We start from the raw sequence: 22430 nt of genomic DNA, 5'->3' as shown, positions 1-22430 counted from the left end.
CTGGATCTGTCTCTAAAACCCCATGTGAGTCAATAAGCTTGAATACACTCTCTCTACTATTTCTAGGGCCAAGAGTAGAGAAAAAGTGTTTATTGACTCTGCCACCCATCTGAATCCAGAAGGACTCCTGTGCATGAAAGCATACTCTGCTCTCTGATCAAGCAATATCTGCTGATGAGCCCTTGCTGCAACAAGGCGCTCCTGAATTCAAGCATCTGAAGACCGTTTCTGCTCTTCTCTCTACAAAGCTACCAACTGCTGGCGAACACCAATCTCACATTTGAGAATATCTCGTCTCCTGGTACAAGCAACTGAGTGGTAGAAGTCGCTAATACCAGAAAGGGCAGCAGCTACATGTGATGGATATGGCTGCCCACCCTGGACATGAGAAACCCATATCTGCAGGGCTGCCTCTGTAAGGTCCACCTTTGTGTACAAGGCATCTGAAATCCTAATGCTGGCAAACTGGCCTCTCAAGTGAGGCTCTGAGATAGCCAGCACAACAGGAAAGTGGTCTGAAGTGGAAACCCCAGCAGCAATGCATACCGATCCACCTCCCAATCATCTACATAGAATCTGTCAATGTGTGAATGAATAGGCATCTGCTGCGTCCTGTTTGACCAAGAGAACAAGAGGGACTGTGGCTGAATAAGAAAGGCATCGTCCAACCAAGTATCCCTGCCACAGTAGTGAAAAAGGAAGGCATCCCAAGCTGCTCTCTCCAAAGAGTGAAGTCCTCCTTCTCTACCCCCTTTTTTGTCTGATGGTAACTCAACCATGTTAAAGTCACCTCCAATCACCCATGAATCCGCATGGGGGCCCAGGAAAGCAAATCCTTCCACATAATGGCACGTTCCCCTCTAATGTTGGAGGCATACAGGTTAAGGAAACCAACCTTACGCCCTCCAATCAAGAGAATAATCCACTGAGTCCTAGAGGGAATAATGACTCCGTGTCCAACAACTAAGGGGAGAACCGACTGTGAAGCTGAAATAGAAGTGCCTCCCCTAGTGCCCAAGGCAGGCGACCAAAATGTATGGCCAGAAAGCAACTTGCCTGACTTGGCACAATCTCTAGAATCCAGTTTGTGTTCTTGAATAAATAAGATATCAATGGAACCCCCAGTAACACTTGGATGAATTTGATCCCGGATCAACTGTCTACGGCGGCAATGTGGGATGCCACCTAGGCCCTGTATGTTCTAGCTAACAATCCTCATCGACGGGAGAATGTAGAGTGGAACACCTTACCCGACATCCCTCCCTCTACCCCGCTCCCTACCCCCCGCCTCTTCACCCCTCTCCTCTACCTGCTCCCTACCTCCGCCTCTATCTCCCTCTCCTCTACCCCCTTCTCTCCTCTCCCACTCAGCTGCCCCCTCCCCTCTCAGCCCGCGCTCCCCCCTCCTTGCTCCCGTGCTCCCTACCCCCGCTCCTTGCCTCATCCCTCCCTCTACCCCACTCCCTACCCCCCGCCTCTACCCCTCTCCCCTCTACCTGCTCCCTTCCCCCCGCCTCTACCTCCCCCTTCTACCCCCCTCCCCTCTACTCCCCTCTCCTCTACCCCGCTCCCTCCCCCCCGCTTCAGCCTCTACTCCCCTCTCCTCTACCCCGCTCCCTCCCCCCCACTTCAGCCCTCTCCTCTCCCCTGCTCCCTATCCCCCCGCCTGAGCCCTCTCCTCTACCCCCCTTCTCTTCTTCCTGTCTACCCCCTCTTCCTTCTCCTGCAGCGTTTTTTGGAGCGGACGGAGCATCAAAAGTGTCTGAGTTGGCCTCCTCACCTCGATTGGCGATGGATATTCCATTAGCCAATCCTACTCCACCTCCACCGGCCGCGAAAACTATTACTTTTTCTAAAGACGAGTTGCAGTAGCTCAGGAAGGACATAGAGATTGAATGCTCTACCACATTGCTCGCACGCATCTTCGGGTCTCACCATTCTAGATCCCAAGCCAAATACTGGATGCTTGCGGCTCTCCCCCTAGACCTCATTCCACGATTGTTAGATGTTCGTCTTCCGCGACAAGGTTTTTTCCAGGTTGTTTTTGACACTCCAAAGACTGCGAGCACCGTGCTCAAAGCTGAGTTTTTACACCTGGGACACAGGAAGATCTTCTTTGACACTTTTGATATTGGTTTCGACCCAGTGGAGGCAGATAAGGAAATCTTTTCGCTCTTCATCAGATTTCCTGGGCTTCTCCAGGTTTACCATCAAATTCTTTCTGTTATTGGGGAGCATTTCGGCGCGGTTGCTGAGATCCCACCCCTCCCTGGGTTGCCGTTGACTACAGCAGAGGCAACCAGCAGAGGCAACCAATGCTGATGGGGTACCTAGAGTTAGGGTCCTCCGTAAGGATCCCAACCTCATGATGGCCCATGTTATGATCCAACGCCTGGATGGTTCCTTTTTTTGCTAGAGAGTAGAGATTACAGGCAAGCAGGACTAGTGCAGGATATGCAGGACCATTGGACACTTTGCCAAGGATTGCCCTAGGAAGGGGCTGAAAGAGAGGGGGCGGGGTGGCAAGGGAGCAGGGAGGAGCAGCAGCTCTAGCTGGTAGCGTCTTATTTTATTTATGTTCGGTTGTCTTTTTTTTTTGCAAAAAAGAGACTTCTATTAAGTAAGAAAGAAACTCGCTAGAGAAAGCTCTATGCGGAAATACAACATGCTAAGCATGTAATAAAAAACACCTCAGAAGAAGGAGGTAGAAAGATACCAAGGCTGAGGCTGAAAATGCCACCTCAACCCTGTAGAAGTCTTAGCAAGGAAGGGAGAGTCTCTCCAATCCTTGACAAAAGTAACTCTCCTGGAGGAGGCTGATTGAGAGAATCCCTGCATGGTCACCCATATGGCCATCAGAGTGTGTACCATATCTGTCCAAGTACTGGCCAAGGTCTAAGAAGGGTGAACCTGAGAACCCTCCATAGCCTCAGTGCATCTGGCTCTCCAAATGTGCCATGCTACAATGCTAGCTAAAACCTCCCATGGAGAGTTAACCGAGGAATGAGCAGCGCTGAAGAGAGTGGCTGGAACATCCTCTAAAGAGCACGACTCCACAAGGTGTCGTTGGATGTGAAGAGCCCAAGACGAGTCATGTCTCTCAAAGAAAACCTAGGGCCTTAAAAGAGTGAGCCAAGCCACTGATCCCCAGGTCATGTAGAAGGGGAGGCGAACAAAAGTGCTGAAAAGTCTTGCAATCCCCTTCCATATGATTCTCGATGTCTGCAATCCCTCTGTACAGTCTCCGAAGCAAAAAGGCAACGAGGGCAAGTAGGGTCAGCCCCAAACCTGGATCTCCAATGGTTCACTACTATCCCACCATGAATAGAAATCCAAAAGAAGAGAGTGATTTTTCTATTACGGTGGGATTTCCAGAGCCTCTGCCAAGTTTTCTTTTTTTTTTTTGTGTGGCTTCCTAACATGTCCTACTATGACGCCAAGGGGCGATGTACTGTGGGAGCCATATGTATTGGCTTTGATAGGTCTATTTGTTTATCAGGCCTGGCTTGAGAGTTCCAGGATGTTGGTGCATTGGTCTCCTAGACCTCTAAGTTGGTCATGCATCCATGCATGATGAGCCTCTAAGCCATGCTAGATGAGCTTTCTATGTTATGCTCACTAGCCTTTGAGCCAAGCTCACTTGCCTCTAAGATTGTATGGGAACCATGTCTAGTTCTAGACCATCAGTGGCTCAGTTTGATGACCGTCATTGTCATGTTCTATTCTTGGTTCCATTCCAGTAGTCTCTCACCTTGCCTTCATGGGGGGGTGTTGGAATATGAAGCCAAAGTGAGTCAAAAATGAGTGTACTAGGTGTCTAGGGGGTGTTTTATAGTCTAGTGAGTCCTAGACATGCCATGTGTCATATTGGGAGATATCCCATAGACATTGTGACTTTCTAGAGTCTAGTGTCACACTATATAGTGTTGTACTTATCTTGAGTCAAGACACATCAGTCAACATCAAGCTTTATATCATGTGAGTATTTTGGTTATCATTGCCTAACACTTGTTCTTTCCATTATGCTTTCCATATTTCCATTCCGTTCCTAGCTAGCTTGGCATTCTTCTACTGCCATGTCTCTTCAGAACCCATAGCCACAGAGCTGCAGCTTTGTAAGAGTCTTGCCCCTTGTTTGGCTACTCCATCATTGTGGAGCTTGTATTATTTACAATTATTTGTACTTCCCGACCTTTCTAAAAATTTGAGTTGTTTGAGACACTGTTATTGCTTTTCTACCCATCCTACATCTTAGTTGCATCACTGAAGTTGTAAGGCGATGCTGGTTTCAAGAGCTAAACATTTGAAAGGTATGGCTTTCCTACTGGGACATATTCATAGAAAGAGGAAGGCCTCCAAGTAAATTTTATTTATTTCGTGAAATACTTCCAGCAATAATTTGGTAGTAATCCTTGTAAATATATTTTCTAAAGGATCAAACTTCCAGTCCCTAGCACCTCTTTCAGGGAAACATATCACTAGCACCTCTTTGAGGGAAATATATCACTCTAGGCCAACTCACACTTTGCTCTATGATGAAACCAATAGCTGTTAAAATTTTCTTTGCTCGTCAAATGACACCACACGCTCGTACCATAAAACACAATAAATTGGGAGTTGTGTGACCACAAGACTAGAGTTTGTTATCTCTGCTAGAGAAATTTCTTCTTTTCAAAGGAAAATCTTATTTCAAGAGCTGTCAAACTGTTGGTGTATTTTTACATCTTTGATCAAGAAAGAGACATTAAAAATAACCTGCAGATGGCAAAGGTTTTGAAGGAAGCTTAGAATCAATTCCAAGCAAATCTTGCAAAACTCTGATTCCTGAATGATTTGATTCTGAAACTCCTTGCTCAGTGTTTAGATCCAATAGGTTCATGAGGTCCATCGTTTCTGTTTTATCACTTGTTGAAGACGTGCCACAAATTTCCTTCAAAAGCGGTGGAGAGGCTATCCTTGCTGTGGGACCAAGAGCTGCAACTGCAGATTCAACTCTTTTATCTTGATAGACAGTTCCATTTAGCATTGGGATCCTCTCCACAAGTGCGTTCCTGGAACACACATTTTTTTAATGCTCCAAACACCTTCATGCTACGATGGCCTAATTTCAGTACCATGCAATATGCCTCGGCCTTTTATGTTATATGTATGATATGGCAGGAGAAAATTGACTTTTAGACCTGATACTTTGAGCTTTTCCAAGTATAGTGATGAATTCAACAGATCTTTGCTGAAGATCTAGAAACGAAGAGTCCTTGTACTTGGAAATCAGCTTATGAATTTTTCTGCCTTCCAAAAACAGTAGCCGTTAATTCAAAAGTTGGATTTGGAACGTCTGCTGCCTCAAATGAGCTTGCAAATGCATGAGAAGGCATAAATCAATCAAGTAAACATGGAAAAATGCAAGAGCACACGCACACGGACATGTGCATGCATGCACTGCATGCATGCACACACACACATTCCAAAGGCCGGGAAAAAATAAATCAAACACACAAGTACCAGAGTGGTAGGGAAATGGGAAGCTTAACGTTAATGCATGCTCCATAAAATCACATTATCGTATTATATGTCCATGATTACAAAGTAAGCTTTATCTCCAATTTGTTTTCAAGATTCATCATATTTTCATGGTGTAAAGGTATAATTAATGGACGGGGCCATCAAAAGGTTTAGTTTGCCTTTAGTGTATCTAAAAGCTTAAGTATTTTCATGATACATAAATTGAAGGATAGATTATATTTACTCCGTGCATGTATAATATCTAGAAGAAAGTTTCAGCAAGGCTACAAGAAGAAACGCTTTCATAGTGGGACTCGCCCATAAATCATTAGAAATTTCTTCTAACTTATCCAGGACTTCTAATTCCGTGATCTGCCAAAACAGAACTCGTGTTATTTTCTATAGCAGGATGAAAATAGTTTCAGTAGAATCCTAAAATAGTTTCAGTGGAAAGGATTCTAGATTGGTATACGAAGGGTCATATAATTGCAAGGAGTTACACTCAACCGTCATTGGCTCCTCTGTCTGCAGCTCACCAGCATGGTTGATAAGCATCTCACCATACTCCCCGATGCACCAAATTGTCACCAAAGCTAGACTTTCCTGCAGCATGTTCAACACTGAAATGTTAAGTATAAAAACTCAAGAGTGGATTATAATGGGATTCATTCTCTATAATGAATTGGATGAACAGCTCATCTACAACAACTACAATGAAACAATAGCAAAGCAAAGCATTAACAAATTGACATCATTGCTCTACTGAAAAGACGTGTCCTTATTGTCCATACTCTACGCAGTCCCTAGAAGTTGGCACATGGTATTTAAAACCAGCTTTCAGCCAAAGAAAAAGGCTAAACATTTAGAGGAGACTCTCTTTTTCACGCACAATGACTTTCTCTTGATCTTTTCCAGCTTTATCCTTGTGGTCACTGTTGTAGGTGTTGTGGAGAATGGAGTAGGAGAGACCTACATGGGGATTGAGGAGGAGAGTCCCATGTGGCATAGAAGAAGGTATCCCACATATGACCGGGTGGTGGAGAAGCCTTTGGGGAAGTGGCTATAGATATATTTGTGATGGTAAATGAAGAAACAATCTGAGATAGCAAAAGATATCTTGAGACAAAAGATTACAATCAATATAGAAATCTTTAAGTAAAAGACTGCGCACCCCTACCGGGTTTGTTGCAGCATACAACACGAATAAGTTAGCCACAAAAGCTTGATGAATGATCACGACACACAGTCGTGATCATGGCATACACAATGTTATATATTTCCTCCACTCACCTATACTATATACTCCTCGTAGGAGTTCACAACCATGCACAACAGCATCTAATCCTACTCTACACTATCTATCACTCATGAACCGACTCTCATGCTTCTCTGGATGATCACAGGTCGGTCGAGATGGCCGCAGTGCACGGGCAAGAGGTAAGTGTTGTAGAAGATAGAACCCACGAGACACTTCAAAGGTCACAACCACGTGTAGAACCTGCCATGTATTATTGCATGCAAGAAACAACCAATCAAGCAAGCTTGATTGCATGGGCCAATCCCATTGCTATGTTTGCACCACCCAACCAACCAGATGATACTCCAGAAACCTTAGGACTGTAGAGGCCTCCCCATGAGGATGAGCTACAAGGCTCTGAGCCAACATACCCCCCTCGGCCAAAATGGGGAGTCCTTGACATACTCTCAAAGAGCAAGTGAAAGATCATAGTGGTAGGGAGAGAAGCAAGCTAACACTAGGAATGGAAAGGAAAATGAAAGCAATGGACAAGTACTCACATGATACCAAAGAGCTTCATGTTGACTAATATGATAGACAATAGACAAGTACAACACTATATAGTGTGACACTAGACTCTAGAAAGCCATAGTGTATATGGGATAACTCTCAATATGACACGTGGCATGTCTAGGACTCACTAGACTATAAAACACACCTAGAACACTAATTTTAGACTCACTTTGGCTTCATATTCCAACACCCCCCCATGAAGGCAAGGTCAGAGACTACTGGAATGGAACCAAGAACAGAACATGACAATGACAGTCATCAAACTGTGCACCCTATGGAAGTTAGAGGCTAAAGTCTGAGCGTGTTTAGAGATCGATCCAAGCACTCTCATGACTTGAGACTCAACATGCTCAGAGGCTCAGGTTATAGCATGGCTTCATGACTAGCTCATAGGTCTAGGAATACACCACCATTCTGGAACTCGGCCAGGCTTGATAACGAGACATATGGCTCCCATAGTACATCCCCCCTTGGCTTCATAATAGGACATGTTAGGAAGCGACACACCAAAATAGGAAAACCAAAACATTTTTTTAGGAGGACTATCCAAGGCAGAGGACCGTTAGACTCAATGAAACCAAACACTCAATACATATCATTTTAGGGAGACTACCTAGGGCAGAGGACCCCAAAATACATCAAGCTATAGGAATAATAGATCAGAAACAAAAGTCCCGATCATCAGATACATAGATCTCTGAATAGAGAGAGAAGTTGACATGATTCTTGTGTTGTTGCTTGGCAAGCTTTTGGAAGCAGCGATCCTCGGTGTGACCAAGCTTCCCACAGTGATTGCATTTGAAAGGCTTGAATTTGCCTTTGCCTTTACCCTTGGAGTACAGTACAGTGGAGTCCGAAGTGTCTGCATACCGTCTGTCATGATCAATAAGCATAGCAACCATATCATGATAACCCATTTGTGTCACACACAATGCTGGTATGATTTCCCGTTACTGAGAATTTTTCTCAATGCTCGAGAGGAGCACAGCAACTTGATCATCTTCCCCTATAGGGCCTCCAGACTAGCAAGTTGAGTGACAAGGGATTCCATATGATTTAAGTGAGCAAGAAGAGAGTCTGCATGCTTCATTTGCAGCATGAAGAATTCCTGTCTGAGGAATACCTTTGAATTGATGATTTTGTTGCCGAACAATTCTTCAAACTTATCCCATAAGTCGTGAGCAGTGGAATCAAAATCAAAATTATGAATAACGTCATCACCCAACCCCAAACCAATGAGAGAAAGAGCTTTGTCATTCAAATTCTCCCAGTGTGCAATTTTCTTTTCATCTGATTGTGGCTTTTTCTCCTTGCTACGCACAACATTCCACACGAAATCTTTCATAAGTACAAGACGCATATTTGTTTGCCATGTAGGGAAATTCTTACCATCAAACTTCTCAAACGAAATTGTGGTTGATTTGGAAGACTCCACGGCTGAAAAAGAGTAGAAATGCAAGTGTAACTATGGAAAGATCACCTTATTAAGTTCTTCATGAGCTGGAGCAAGTTTGGAACTTCCTCATGGCAGACAGAAGTAGAAGGACAGCAGCTCCAAGAGAATGATGTGCAAAACATGGGCACCAACTTGAGGGCAGCAGCTCCAAGAGAATGTCGGGCAGAAGGAGCAAATAGCGGGCTGGAGCAGAGGTCAACGATGAAGAGGATGGATAGCTCCATGTTGAGCTGGCTGCATCATGCTTGGCCTGTCAAATCATTGAGCTCTAGAACAAAATTCGCGCGCAGAAATAAATTTCGTCACTTCTTGCAAGGGCTGTAACTTTTCACAGAAAACTTGGATTGCAATGATGTAAAAACGAAATTTGTAGTACTCAAGGTCCTCTACAACTTTGCTCAAGACACAAAGCTGTGATTCTGCTTCTAGCTCTGGATAGAAGCATCACATCGTCCGCAGGTCACAGAAAGATGTAGTCGAAGGAAGGAGAAGAGAGGTGGTAGATCATGGCTTATAGAAGAGAGCTCAAGGAAGGAGAGAAGAGGGCAGCCTTCCAAGGAGGAGGAGGTAGAGTAGCTTCATTGGCCTCCCTCACCTCAACGTCTTGGAAGGGAAAGGGAAAGAGAGAGCAGGGCTAAGAACATGGCTCTGATACCACATGAAAGATCATAGTGGTAGGGAGAGAAGCAAGCTAACACTAGGAATGGAAAGGAAAGATAACAAGCATAATGGAAATGAAATGGAAAGAAAATGAAAGCAATGGGCAAGTACTCACATGATACCAAAGAGCTTGATGTTGACTAATATGCTAGACAATAGACAAGTACAACACTATATAGTGTAACACTAGACTCTAGAAAGCCATAGTGTATATGGGATAACTCCCAATATGACACGTGGCATGTCTAGGACTCACTAGACTATAAAACACACCTAGAATACTAATTTTAGACTCACTTTGGCTTCATATTCCAACAGCAAGTAAACAACATAGCTAACTCACAAAGAGCCCAGTATTTAAAAAAAAATTCATCAACGAAGAAGAAAACTGCTCACAAAGAGGTCGTCTGCTCACACAGAGCCCATCTACAAAGTCTCCTTCAGAAAGCCCATCCTTGATCCTTCAAGAACTCAGCTTCTACAAACATAGATGTATCTTTCGCACCTTCCACGATCATGGCCTTCTCTTTACCTTTATTTGGTTTTGTGACTTTATCATGTTTCTTGGTGTAGCAGAACTTCTCCACATGACCATCTTTTCCACAGTAAGAACCATGTCGAGTTTCTCGCACGGTTCTCTTCTTTTTGTCGATAGTTGAGTAAGCTCTTAAGTCGTAAATAGACGAACAAGTCATTCAGATGCAACCATGTTGTCCATGAATGACTCATGGTGCAGTGATAGTGGTGCTACAAAGCACACGACTCTGCACAAGGAGTGGTTGAAAACTTCATATGAAAGGTATGTGACTTGTGCAAACAACCCCAAGCAGGAAGTTTCGGGTGCAGTATATGTGCTCTCAGGGTTTTTTTCATTCTTATCACAAGTCTTTTCATACTTAGGAACCAAGTTGCAAATTCTCTACAACATATCACCCACTAACTGATGGACAAAATGAGCTAGCTAATCAAGTTATTATCCAATTATTTAGAGTGCCTTCGTACCGCAGCACTCCTTGTACACTCGTATTCCTATTGTAGCTCTTCTGCGCATTCATACCGTAGCATCCTTACACATCCGCACCACATTTCTTCCTATACCCATGTCATACTGCATTTCTCTTTGTTCCTTTGGGTCACAAGTCATGACTCTAAAGGGGAAGAAGAATCCAAAGTGAAGGAGGAAAGGCAAGGAGGAGGAGGCTTCATCCGAAGCTCACAAAGCTCAAGAGGACATCCCCACCTATATACCTTTCCCACTGCCTATGTATCATACATGTCTTCTACCCCATCTCCCTCTTTCCCAACTGCTCTTGCATGATTAGTGACTTTCACACCTTCCATGTACTCTCCGTCGACATTTGCATCAGTAGAGCCTTCAGCATCTTTCATGTACTTTCCATCTACGTTTGCATTGATAGCGCCTTCAATGACTTCCATGTACTCTCCACCCATACTTGCATCGGTAGTGCCTTCCATCTACTCTCCATCTATGTTTGCATCGGAGTGACTCTATACCAATGTGGTCTCCTCCACTGGTCATTGCCTCAACAACCACCTCCCCATCATCTGTCCCCATAGCACCCACACTTACTCCCATTCAAGGGACCATTCAGCTTTTGTAAACACTTCGGTCCCTGAAGTAGCTAGAGGGGTTGCATCATCCATGGTAGTTCTCAGCTCCACAAAGAGAGGAAGACTCCTGAAATCGCTCAACAAAGTTCTTGTGACAGCCCATAAGTTCAAGTGTGGACAACACAAGGATGCAGAAGCACACGTAAGAAAGTTTCTCACAGCCTACAAAGCCAAAAGTGTTGGGAAAGAGCATGCCTTGTAACACATCATTCCGTCATCACTGGAAGATGCAGCTTATGTGTAGTACAGTCAACCTCCTTGAAATGGTCGGACGTCAAGAAGGGTAATTTATTGTGAACCTTTAAGCTAGGAAATTTTAAACATATGATTGTCCATGAGTTGTCCACAATCATGATTGGCTCTGGTGAAAGCAGGCAAGAAGAAAAATGCACGTGATCTTTTTGAGCTTGCTTTACCAGAGGTTGGTTGGGTGGAATAACCAGGTGCCTACGCTCGTGATCTATAAAAGAGAATTAGTGTTGTGGTTTTGCGCGTATCATTTGGTATTAGAGCACTAGGTTGGTCTCCGGGAAGCTCTTTGCTGATTGCACATACAATAGTCATAAGCAATTCAGTGTCTGCTGCGGACAAAAAAATCGGTATACCAAGTGGTTGTTGTCTCGTCCTAGTAGGAATCTTGGAATGGCGTGTGCGTTGCATGGCAATGAGCATAGCGGAGCATTGTGACAATCTAAGATTTGTATAAAGGGTTGTTGCGCAGTGGAGAGGTTGGGTGGAAGTATCGATGTCAAAGAATCGTGAGCGGTTCATGCAAAAGTTTGTTCCCAGGAGTGTGACGAGATCACGATTGAGACAAAGATTAGGACAAGGGGATTTGCAAAATAGCGAGGGTTTGGAATAGTCATTGGATTAGATGCCGTTGATTGCTATACGCAGCAAAGCAAACGATTGAGAAATCCAGCGAATTTCTTCTCTGATTTCTCTTGTAATCTACGAGTGGGGGTAAAATAAAAGGAATAACGTTTTGATTAGCAGGTGTACATTCTTTTGATTCAATATCTTGTCTAAGCGTTGCATCAAAGCAAATCACGAGACGTTCCGTGCAAGAATTCAAGCTTTGACAAGAAGACTGTTAGCGGAGTTGGATTTGTCGGCCTGCAGTCATAATCTCAGAATTGCCGTTTGGTGTAATAAAACCTTGGAAAAGAAAACAAGTGTTGGTAGAGCATGGAGAGTGCCAATCAGAGCATCATCCGTCTGGGAGATAAATAGAACTCCAATTGAGAGTTGGTCTTTTACATAAGTATGATTTACCGTGTGATTAATAACCAAAGCGGGGTGTTTGAAAATGCACAAGCTCCTTGAAGCTAGACACGGAGATGTGGATTGAGGTCAATGCACAGATAGTTGCAAATCTGACCAGGAAGCTTCCCATTCTTTCTTTCTAAGAATCGGTTTTGTTGGATTTCCCTTTTACAGTTATTTGGTAATTGTAGTCAGTTAAAATTTGCAAGTATTTCCTAGCATAGAAAAAAGTATTCGTGGTTTGCAGCTTGATATATGCCTGGATAGCTGTTGTCTTGAGCATTTAGAGTTTACAGTCTATAGTTGGAGGTTGGGATTTCCAGTTGTAAATATATTTCAAGCAATGGTTTGAAAATAAAAACCAACCAACTCAGGCAGGGTTAAACCTTTTAGACTTAAGATTTTATGGATGAGGCAAAGCTATAGCAATGGAGGTTGAAGAAGAAGCCTCGTGGGTGGATCCCGTAAAGTCAAAAATCTGACTGACATAACAAGTCTGGTGGCCCATACATTTTCAGGTAGGATTGCTTTGTTAGAGGATGCCTTACAACAAATTTTGGCTCAGCAACTACAAACAAATGTAGGGCAATCTGAACTTAGACAGATGGTTCATAGTATGTCTGCAAGACCATCCAGGGAGATCAAACAAAAAACTCCAATGGGACCTAAAACCAGTTATACCTGCGGTCGAGCCTAGGAGGGCTAAGGTACCTAATTTTGCCAATTACAGCCTAGGAGGCTAAGGTACCTAACATTGCTAATTACAAACTAGAAAAGTATTCTGGTCAAATGACAGACCGTAGTTCTGATGTCATAGAAGCCCGGTTGCACAAATGGGATGAAGCTTTTGCCATTTGTGAAATTAGAAATGACATGAAGAAAATATGCGAGGCCACTCATACGTTTAATGAGGCAACGAATGGGTGGTGGATTAAACAACGAAAGGATGGTGCGGCATCCACTACTTGGGAGGGGTTTAAGAGAGAATTTAAAAAACATTTCTTGCCTCTTGATGAAGCATCCCGAGCTTGGGATCAGTATAGGAATCTTCGTTAGAGGAATTTGTCAGGCATAATACACTAGTAAATTTAGAGAATGTGTAATGAAGGTACGTGAACACCTCCTCCTCAGTCAATACAAGTAAAGTATATTTTTGGACTAAATGATAGAATCACGATGGAAGTTCGGGCTAAATATGTAAGCACTCTAGACGCAGTAATAGCCATAGCCTTGAACTATGAAGATGCCAAACAAGCCAAGTGGGTTTGTGTAGGCTAGGACTTGGTATGAGTACTCGCGTAAGAGTGGGTTTAAGAAGAAGTGGATTAGTAGTGGCCAAGCCAAGTAGGCAAAGCCAACAGAGGCTCCTTCTAAACCAAGTACCACCGTAGGAGTGAAGAGAAAAGTAACTCCAATGGCAGCCTAAGCTTTGTCAAAATCTTCTTTGATCCCAGAACAAAAAGAGAAAGCAAGGAAGGATTGATTTGTTTTGGATGCCTTCAACCTCATTAGTGGAAAGATTTTCCATGTAACAAGGGTCGTTGGATGGCTAAGATGGTGATCTCAGAATGCGACGTGGAAATGGAGGGAAGTCCCAGAGCCGCAACCAGATGCAGATTTAGCTAGTGGGATCTTCTCATAGGTCAATACTAGTGTTATTGTGTGTGTCTGTTGTTAAGTTTTTTTTTTTTTTCAAAGAAAGGAACCTTCTATTAATGCTTGAAAGATTTCATACAAAACAACAGCCCTATTGCTAAGTTAGTGAGTAGTGTACCTAATAACATTTTGTCTAAGTCCACAACACAAGGGGTGTACAGCTTTTAGTGATACGAAGTTAATTAAAATGAATCAATTATGATGTTAGTGTGTTGTTTGACTCATCATCAACACACAATGTAATTAACTCCAAGCTCATAAAGAGGCTAAAACTAAAAACTAGTCCATCTAACTATGCATATATGGTCATAATGGTACATGGAAGTTCTATTGATGTTGGGACCAAAGGGTTACCCAGTTAGAGCTTCGGATTCACGACTATGCGGAGAAGCTGGATTTTGAAATGACAAGGATTGCTCACAAGATATAGCCCTTGGAAAGGCGTGGCATACCAAGAAGAATCCAGCCATTGATTGGAAAAAGAACATTGATGAATAATGTGCAATATATCCTGCGAGATGAAAAGGATTTACCTCAAGGACCGTTAGTTTTCGTGATGGAAGTTCAAAAAACTCAGGATGAGTTTTTGCTTCTTTGTACAGCATTGGTAGAGTTGATTGATGCTCAATCGACTAGCACTGACGCTACCTAAGATGGGGAGATCGCCAAGTTAGCTGAACAAATCGCAGATGAGTTCTTTGATTGTTTTATGGATAGGTGCCTTATGGTATGCTTCCAAAGTGGAATGTTCAACATAAGATTGAACTTATCTCGGGGGCAAAACTTGTAAATAGGCCTCCCTATAGATTAAGTTTTACTGAAGAAGCGAAGGCAACTGGAAGAATACCTCAAGTTGGGATAGATTCAACCCAATTTCTCACCTTTCGCTTTGCCAGTGATATTGAAGAAGAAAAAGGATGGTACTTTTCATCTCTATATGGATTACAGAGGACTTAACAAAATCACTGCTAAGCCTTGGTCTCCAATGGCTCGGATAAATGATTTGCTAGATGCATTACATTGAGCCATAATTTTCAGTAAGATAGATCTTAAGAGTGGCTACCATCAAATCCAGATTAGAGCCAAGGATGTGCTCAAAACTGCTTTCAGAAGCATGTTTGGACATTACGAGTTTTTGGTAATGCCATTCAGGCTTACCAATGCTCCGGCTACATTCTTCATGCTTATGAATGATTTGCTACGTCCATATATTGGGAAGTTTGTAGTACATTTTATTGACAATATCCTTGTTTACAGCAAAAGTATTGCTGAGCATCATGAACAATTAAGAAAAGTATTCGACACTTTAAGGAAAGCTAGTCTGTATGTCAATAGAAAGAAAACTGCGTTGTGTATGATAAAACTCGAATTCATTATTACGCTTTGCAATCATTCTTAGGATTTGTCCATTTTTATCGAAGACATATCAAAGTATATTTCGATATGGTATCGCCTTTGATTGAGCTGACCTCAGATAAAGTACCTTTTGTGTGAGAACAGAATCAACAAGAGAGTTTTAACGCCATAAAGAGGGTTGTGGTCTCTTGTTCGGTGTAAAAGATTGTTGATCCCTAGAAACCATTTTCCCTAGAAACCGATGCAAGTGGCATTGTGGTAGGATCGGTTCTTCTCCAAGAGGAAAGGCTAGTAGCCTTCGAAAGCAAGAAGCTTTCTCCCTCTTAGCAAAATTGGCCAACTCATGAATTAGAGTTGTACGTTTTTATTCATGCTTTCAAATCATGGAGACATTATTTGCATGGTTCAGAGCTCTACGTAAATGTAGACCATGATGCTCTAAAGCATTTTTGTAAACAACCTGACTTGAGAGGTCACCAAGCTAGGTGGGCAAAGCTCATGCAAGAGTTTCATATGACGATTTGGTACCAAAGAGGGAAGGAGAGTAAGGTTGTTGATGCATGCCGTGCATTATGCATAATAAGAGTTTCAAGGTAGAGAGTGTTCTAATGACAAGATTAGAGAAACTCAGAAAGTGGACGAGTTCGAACTTTAATACTTTTCTATCTATATCTAAAAGGGATTTGTCAAATCGATACATATTTCAAAAAGATTTAGTATGAAGTCCACGTAGGTAAAACCACTTGCAAATTTGGGGTTGCCAAAAATCCAAATCCATGGTATTCAAAAGCAAGATGTACCTTGGATTTGGTCAAAAAAACTTTTATTGGTAAAAAATGAAATCGTATGTAGAGGATTACACGATCAACTATAAGTGATGCCAGCTTTATGATTGATCACCTAAGAGTTTAAGGATATGTTATTCACTTGATATTGATGAAAAAAGAGGCAATGGAAGCAAAAGGAGCTACTATAATGAATTGTTGCAATAGACAAAAGAGTACAAAATACACCCTATATGATGAAACCCTAGGACAAGGTATCCTAGATGGACTAAGTATCCTAACTGATACATGTACCAACTATACTAAGTGTCCTAACTACCTATAACTAGGCCTACAAGGCACATACCAAGGAATGAGTGGCACTTATGGATAGCCCATAGAATGGCCTACAAACCCCTCTCCATGGTATGGGCTGAAGTATCTTGGACACGTCTCAGAATACCTTAAGAACTAATGTCATGGTTGCACATGTTCATCCTGTAGGGACATAGCAACCTATGCCTGTATAGAGCATGACAGATCAAGACACAAAAGGTACTAAGTTCAAAGCTTGCCAGAAAGCTTTAAACTAAGGTTGAGAAAGAGACTTCATAAAAAGATCTACCAAGTTGTCTTCAGTGGGAACATAAGACAACCGAATATCACTTGCTCATAATCTCTCTCTGACATAGTGATAGTGAACCTCAATATGCTTTGTGCGGGCATGGAAAACTAGAGTCTGTGCAACAGCCAAAGCAATCTGACTATCAGTGAAGACGACAGTAGGAGCAGTTTGACATGTATGAAGATCTACAAGTAACTTCCGATGCAACAACCAAAGCAATCTGACTATCAGTGAAGATGACGGTAAGAGCAATTTGACATGTATGAAGATCTACAAGTAACTTCCGGAGCCAAACACACTCCACTGTAGCTGTAAAAGCTACTCTATACTCAGCTTCACAACTAGAAGTAGCAACAACTGAAGTCTGCTCCTTGCTGAACCAAGAGATGCATAAAGTACCAAGCATGAAACAGTTGTCACTATGTGACACACAGGTGTTGGAACAACCAGCCCATAGGTGCCACGTATTCCTTCGTATGTGCCTTGTAGGCCTAGTTATATGCAGTTAGGACACATGCATCTCGTTTTTACTTACATTGCCTCTTTTCTTGAGCCTCCATTGCTTGCCCTAGCCTACAGTGGTATCAGAGCAAGTTAGGGATCCTTCCCCTCAGCCATTGACAGCTTTTCCAAGATGTTTGGCAGCCATTCTCCTCACTGGTTGGCTCTTCTTGAGGGCATTTGCTGCAAACTGAAGCGGTTCGAGGCTGTTTCAAGCAGTTCCATCTCTGGAAAACACCTTTTTAGGGCTCCTCCAGCAAAGGCGCCTCTGGTGTGTACATATGCTGCTGTTTTTTGGCACTCTCTCAGCATTTTCAGTGCATTCCAGATTGGTGCAGCTGTGTACGAGTCATTAATTGCAGTCGCCTCCACACGTGTGAGCCATACAACTATACAGACAGCTGTACGGTGAATTTATTACCTGTTTGAAGCAATATGGAGCTGTATGGTGTTGTTTCGTGCTGTTTTCCAGGTTTGCAGCAGCCGCCTTGTCACATGTGTGAATTTCGCCACCTTTTGGAGCTGCCTCATGAAGAGTGCCTACATTCTCAAGCTCTACATCAGCTGATTTTCAGTTTTGGCGCTTGCTGCTGCATTTCTGAGTGCCTACAACCTCCAAAATTAGGGTTTGAGGCTTGCTGCCACCCTTTGGGGACCTCTCCTTGAGCCCATTTTCTCTCATTTGTTGTCCCCTTGCCTTGGGCTGCGAGATTCTCTCCTCTCATTGCTGATGCACTCATTTTGAGGTGCTCTCCTCCATGTGGGAGCACCTTCTTCTACTGTAATTCCATTTCCCTACTTTTCTTGGCACCCTTCGTTGCCATTTGCTGTCCATTTCACCTCTCCTCCAAGGGCGACTACCTGTGCTCGCATTTGGAGCATCTTTCTTGCTGCATTTTTTATCTACATTGCTTGGTAAGCTTCTACTGCTTTGATTCCTTTCATTTCCAGCAAAACAGTCATTTCTTTGCTTTATTGGCATTTTGGAAAGGCCTGGTGTTGCCTTGGAAGGCCTCGTTTCGCCTTTTGGGAATCTTTTTGCAGCAGATACACCTTGTGACAGCCACACATTTGCAGTGAAAAGCTTTGAAGCTTGTGCAGTTATTTGCCTTTTGGATTTGGAAGATTGCCCTCCTCTCAGTTGCATTGTCAGTTGGTGCCTTTGCCTTGCATTTCTGCACTATGGCTAGCAATAAGGATGATTTGTTTGGGATGCTTGGGGCTGAGGACAAACTTGATGGCACAAATTACCCCATGTGGGCCTATATGATGGGGCATGTTTTAGTTGCCAAGAATCTTTGGAATATTGTTTCAGGCACTGAGGTAAGACCTACTCGACCTGCTGCTTCTGGTACATCTGGTACTACCTGAGGCTCATTTGGTGATGGGTCTAACGCTACTTCTTGTGCAGTTGCATCTTCCACTATAAGTACTTTGCCTCCTACTCAGGAGCAGATTCAGTGGGATGGACGTGATGCCAAAGCACATGCCTTGATTGCTCTTTCAGTGAAAAGGGTCATTATGCCTCATATCTATTCATGCAAGACAGCCAAGCAAGTATGGGATCACCTTGCCTCCTTATATCAGGTGCAGAAGGAGGCGAGAGTTCCCTATCTCCGCAAGCAGTTGAAGGAATTAAAGCTTGAAGAGAGTGGTAATATGGATTGCCTAATTCCTACCAGGGCTTTGCTACTACTTTGCCTTTGGTTGCAGGTGGCAATGCCAATCATTACTCCTTTGACCAGATGGTTGCCCTTTTCCTATAGGAGAAACGGTGATCAAGCCTTTGCAGCACAACATTAAAACAAGGGAAAAGGGAAGGTTTCAGTTGGTAAGTCCCCCTCATACACATGTTGGTCATTCCCATGATGCATCCACTTTTGGGGAGAAGAAGAAGAAAAAGAAATGTAACTATTGCAGGAAACATGGGCATGATATCACTGAGTGTAGGAAGAGAATTGCATATGAAAAGGAGTCAGGACTTGCAGTTTCTTGTACTCCTAGTCTAGACGATCAACACGAGTCAGCTAATTTTGCACATGATCAGCATTGGGCTTTTCTTGTTACTTGCGAGTATAATCCTGACATTCATGACGCCTGCATGACAATTTCTAATGTTTCTGATACTTGGTTCTTTGATAGTGGTGCTAGCAAGCACATCACTTCCTGCCGGAAGTTATTTAGCTCACTTGAGCATACATCAAAGGGGGGAAAGCTACATGTGCCAATAATGCATCTTATATAGTGAAAGGCATTGCTCAAGCTGCCATTACTTCTATTTCTAGTGGTCTAGTCACTCTAGACAATGTACCTTATGTTTAAGGCATCCGCAAAAACCTCATATTCATTTCGGCCACTGTTACTTGTGGATATCAGGTTCTCTTTGATGGTGTTAGGTGTGCAGTCTATGATGCTGCTCATGCCTCCACCATGGTCTTGATTGGCACATTGACTAGTAGACTTGATGTATATGACAGATGCTTGGATGATGCTAGACTTGCAGATACAGATGGCAAAAATCCAAGTATATCTGGTAAAGTGATCAATGAAGGTGACAAAATAGTAAAATCCCCCAAGAGCTACAACCCGCATGGGTCCACAAACATCACTATGAATCAAATACAGCTTGCGAGATGCACTTACTCTCCCATCCTTGGGAAATGCAAAGCGATGCATTTTTCCAAGCAAGCATGCGTCACAAACATGCTTTGAAGGCAAATGCATTTTAGGAAGATCAACAACCATATCATTCTTATGTAACTTCACCAAAGCCCCAAAGTTGAGGTGTCCAAACCTCTCATGCCACAAATGAGTATTTGCCATGGTAGAAGCATCGATAGCAATAAATCCAAATCTGAAGTTTTTGCATGTTTTAGACATTTCATTGCCTTGGTAGAGAATGAAAGGCGGACTGAAAATTGCCCACATCAATACGGACAGGGGGGGTGAATATATGATAAAGGAATTTGCTGATTTTTTGGCCTCATGTGGCATACATCGTCAATGCACTATGCCATACACTCCTCACCAGAATCCCATGGCTGAGAGAAAGAATAGATCAATCATGGAGATGGCCAGGTGTATGTTAAAGGCAAGCTTTTGCCTAATAAATTGTGGTTGGATGCCGTTATGTGTGCAAAGTCACACCTTATGAGGCTTGGACAGGTCATAAGCCCAGGATTTCTCACATGAGGACTTTTGGATGCTTGGCATATGCACATGTGCCTTCTCAAACACACACAAAGTTGGATGATAAAGCTGTCAAATGCATTTTTATTGGGTATAACTCAGAAAGCAAGGGCTAAAAGCTCCAGCCCCGCACATGCAAGGTTTTTGTCAGTAGGGATGTTGTCTTTGATGAATCTTCAGCTATGCCTTTGCTAGACTGTCAAAAACAGCCCATTGTTGATGCCCCAGATCTCTTTGAAAGCTTGATGCATTTGTTTCCATTGGACTCTCATGATGATGTCACATTTCAGGTTACTCCATTGGTCATTTGCAGCCACATGTGCAGTTCTGAAAATCAACATGCTTTACAGCTTGATATGCCTCGGATTGATCAGGATATTGTGCACAGGGCTATTGAGCTGAAATCCAAGAGCCCAAAAGGCTTCCCCATTGGCTCCTTGACACACTAAAAGACAGCAAACAAGATACTCCTCTGCCATCCCATACTAGAGTAGCTATCCGGAAAAGAACATGCTAATTTGGTTGCTTCTGCATTGGTTGCTATAGCATGCCACTATGCCATAAGGATGCCTTTCAAAATGAATGTTGGTTGCAAGGTATGCAAGCTGAATTGGATTCTATCCATCAGAATAACACTTGGGAGTTGTGTGGCTTGCCTTCTAACAAGAATGCCATTGGGACTAAGTGCGCATACAAGATTAAATAGAAAGTTGATGGTTCAGTGGACCATAACAAAGTCTGTCTTGTTGCTAAGGGCTATGCACAGCAGCAAGGCATTGACTTTGAGGAGACTTTTGACCCCACTTCTAGGATCACTACTGTTAGGATTGTTACTGCCTTTGCTGCCCACTTTCATTGGGAGGTACATCAGCTTGATATAAAGACAGTTTTTCCTCATGGGCACTTGCAAGAGGAAGTATATGTTACCCAACCTCCTGGCTTTGAGGTTGTAGGTTCTGAAAGGAAGGTATGCTAGTTAATGAAAGCCCTCTATGGATTGAAACAGGCACCACGGGCTTGGTATTTCAGGATACATGCTCATTTGCTTAGCCTTGGATTTCATAACCACCCTACAGAGGCTACCCTTTACATCTGTAAGAGTGGGACAGATTTTTTTATTTTAGTACTCTATGTGGATGACATGCTTGTGACTGGGACACATGTTGAGCAAATTGCAGCTTTTAAGCTTGACTTGCAGAAGACATTTGCTATGTTTGATCTTGGTCTTTTGCATTATTATTTGGGCATTCCATTTGCTAGCAGTGAGGGGGGTTTGTAGGCCATTCTATGGGCTATCCATAGGTGCCACTTATTCCTTGGTATGTGCCTTGTAGGCCTAGTTATAGCCAGTTATGACACATGGTACAGTTATGACATGTACCAGTTAGGACACGTAGTCCACTAGGACACCCTGTCCTAGGGTTTTGTTATATTGGGTGTACTTTGTACTCATTCAATGATTGCAGCAATACACTTCAACATCTCTTTTTTGCTTCCATTGCCTCTTTTCTTGAGCCTAAATTGCTTGCCCTATCCTACACTAGGGTGGTCATGGTGCTATTTGGCTAGTTATTGGATAGACTAACCAAGATGGTGCTGTTCATTCTAGCTGCTGTTCATTCTAGCAAGATACATTATGAAAACTTATAATCTTGTACAAGTAATTGTGGAAATGTTATTCAAGCGTGGGGGATATTGTAACCATTTTCAGCAATTGGTGTTTCCAAATCTTGAAATCACAGTAAATATGAGGTTAGTGGATTGTCCCAAATCGGATGGTTGAACCAAACTAACCAGCCATAGCATGGAAGATTCGCTTTGGGCACGTTTCACCTTGTATTCATTTGTGTAGAAAGTATGCTACTCGCAGCATATATCCACTACCATGCTTTATCTGATTACGTGAAGTTGTTACTTTTTTTTTTTTGGCAAAAAGAGACTTCTATTAAGTATTAAAGAAAACTGTTAGAGCAAGCTCCATACGGGATACACCATGCAATGCATGAAAAGCTC

The 22430-nt window shown here is 42.9% G+C and overlaps 1 protein-coding gene across 1 annotated transcript in view; it reads right to left on the bottom strand.

Annotated features, from left to right (window-relative positions):
- LOC147898702 (AP-1 complex subunit gamma-2-like) overlaps positions 1-22430 on the bottom strand; it is a 248603-nt gene that overhangs the window by 40070 nt on the left and 186103 nt on the right. The window contains exons 11-14 of the mRNA XM_087379135.1: positions 6010-6105; positions 5747-5874; positions 5181-5285; positions 4756-5051 (exon numbers count right to left, since the gene is read on the bottom strand). Coding sequence (XP_087235261.1) covers positions 4756-5051; positions 5181-5285; positions 5747-5874; positions 6010-6105 — 625 coding nt within the window. The remainder of the gene's footprint in view (positions 1-4755; positions 5052-5180; positions 5286-5746; positions 5875-6009; positions 6106-22430) is intronic.

Source organism: Dipteris shenzhenensis, chromosome 9 (assembly GCF_047967505.1).
Source record: "Dipteris shenzhenensis isolate YYH24624 ecotype China chromosome 9, Dip_SZ_1.0, whole genome shotgun sequence".
In the NCBI taxonomy this organism is placed as follows: Eukaryota; Viridiplantae; Streptophyta; class Polypodiopsida; order Gleicheniales; family Dipteridaceae; genus Dipteris; species Dipteris shenzhenensis.
Note: the sequence above shows the minus strand (reverse complement) of the source record. Positions and strands in the feature narration are given on the sequence as shown.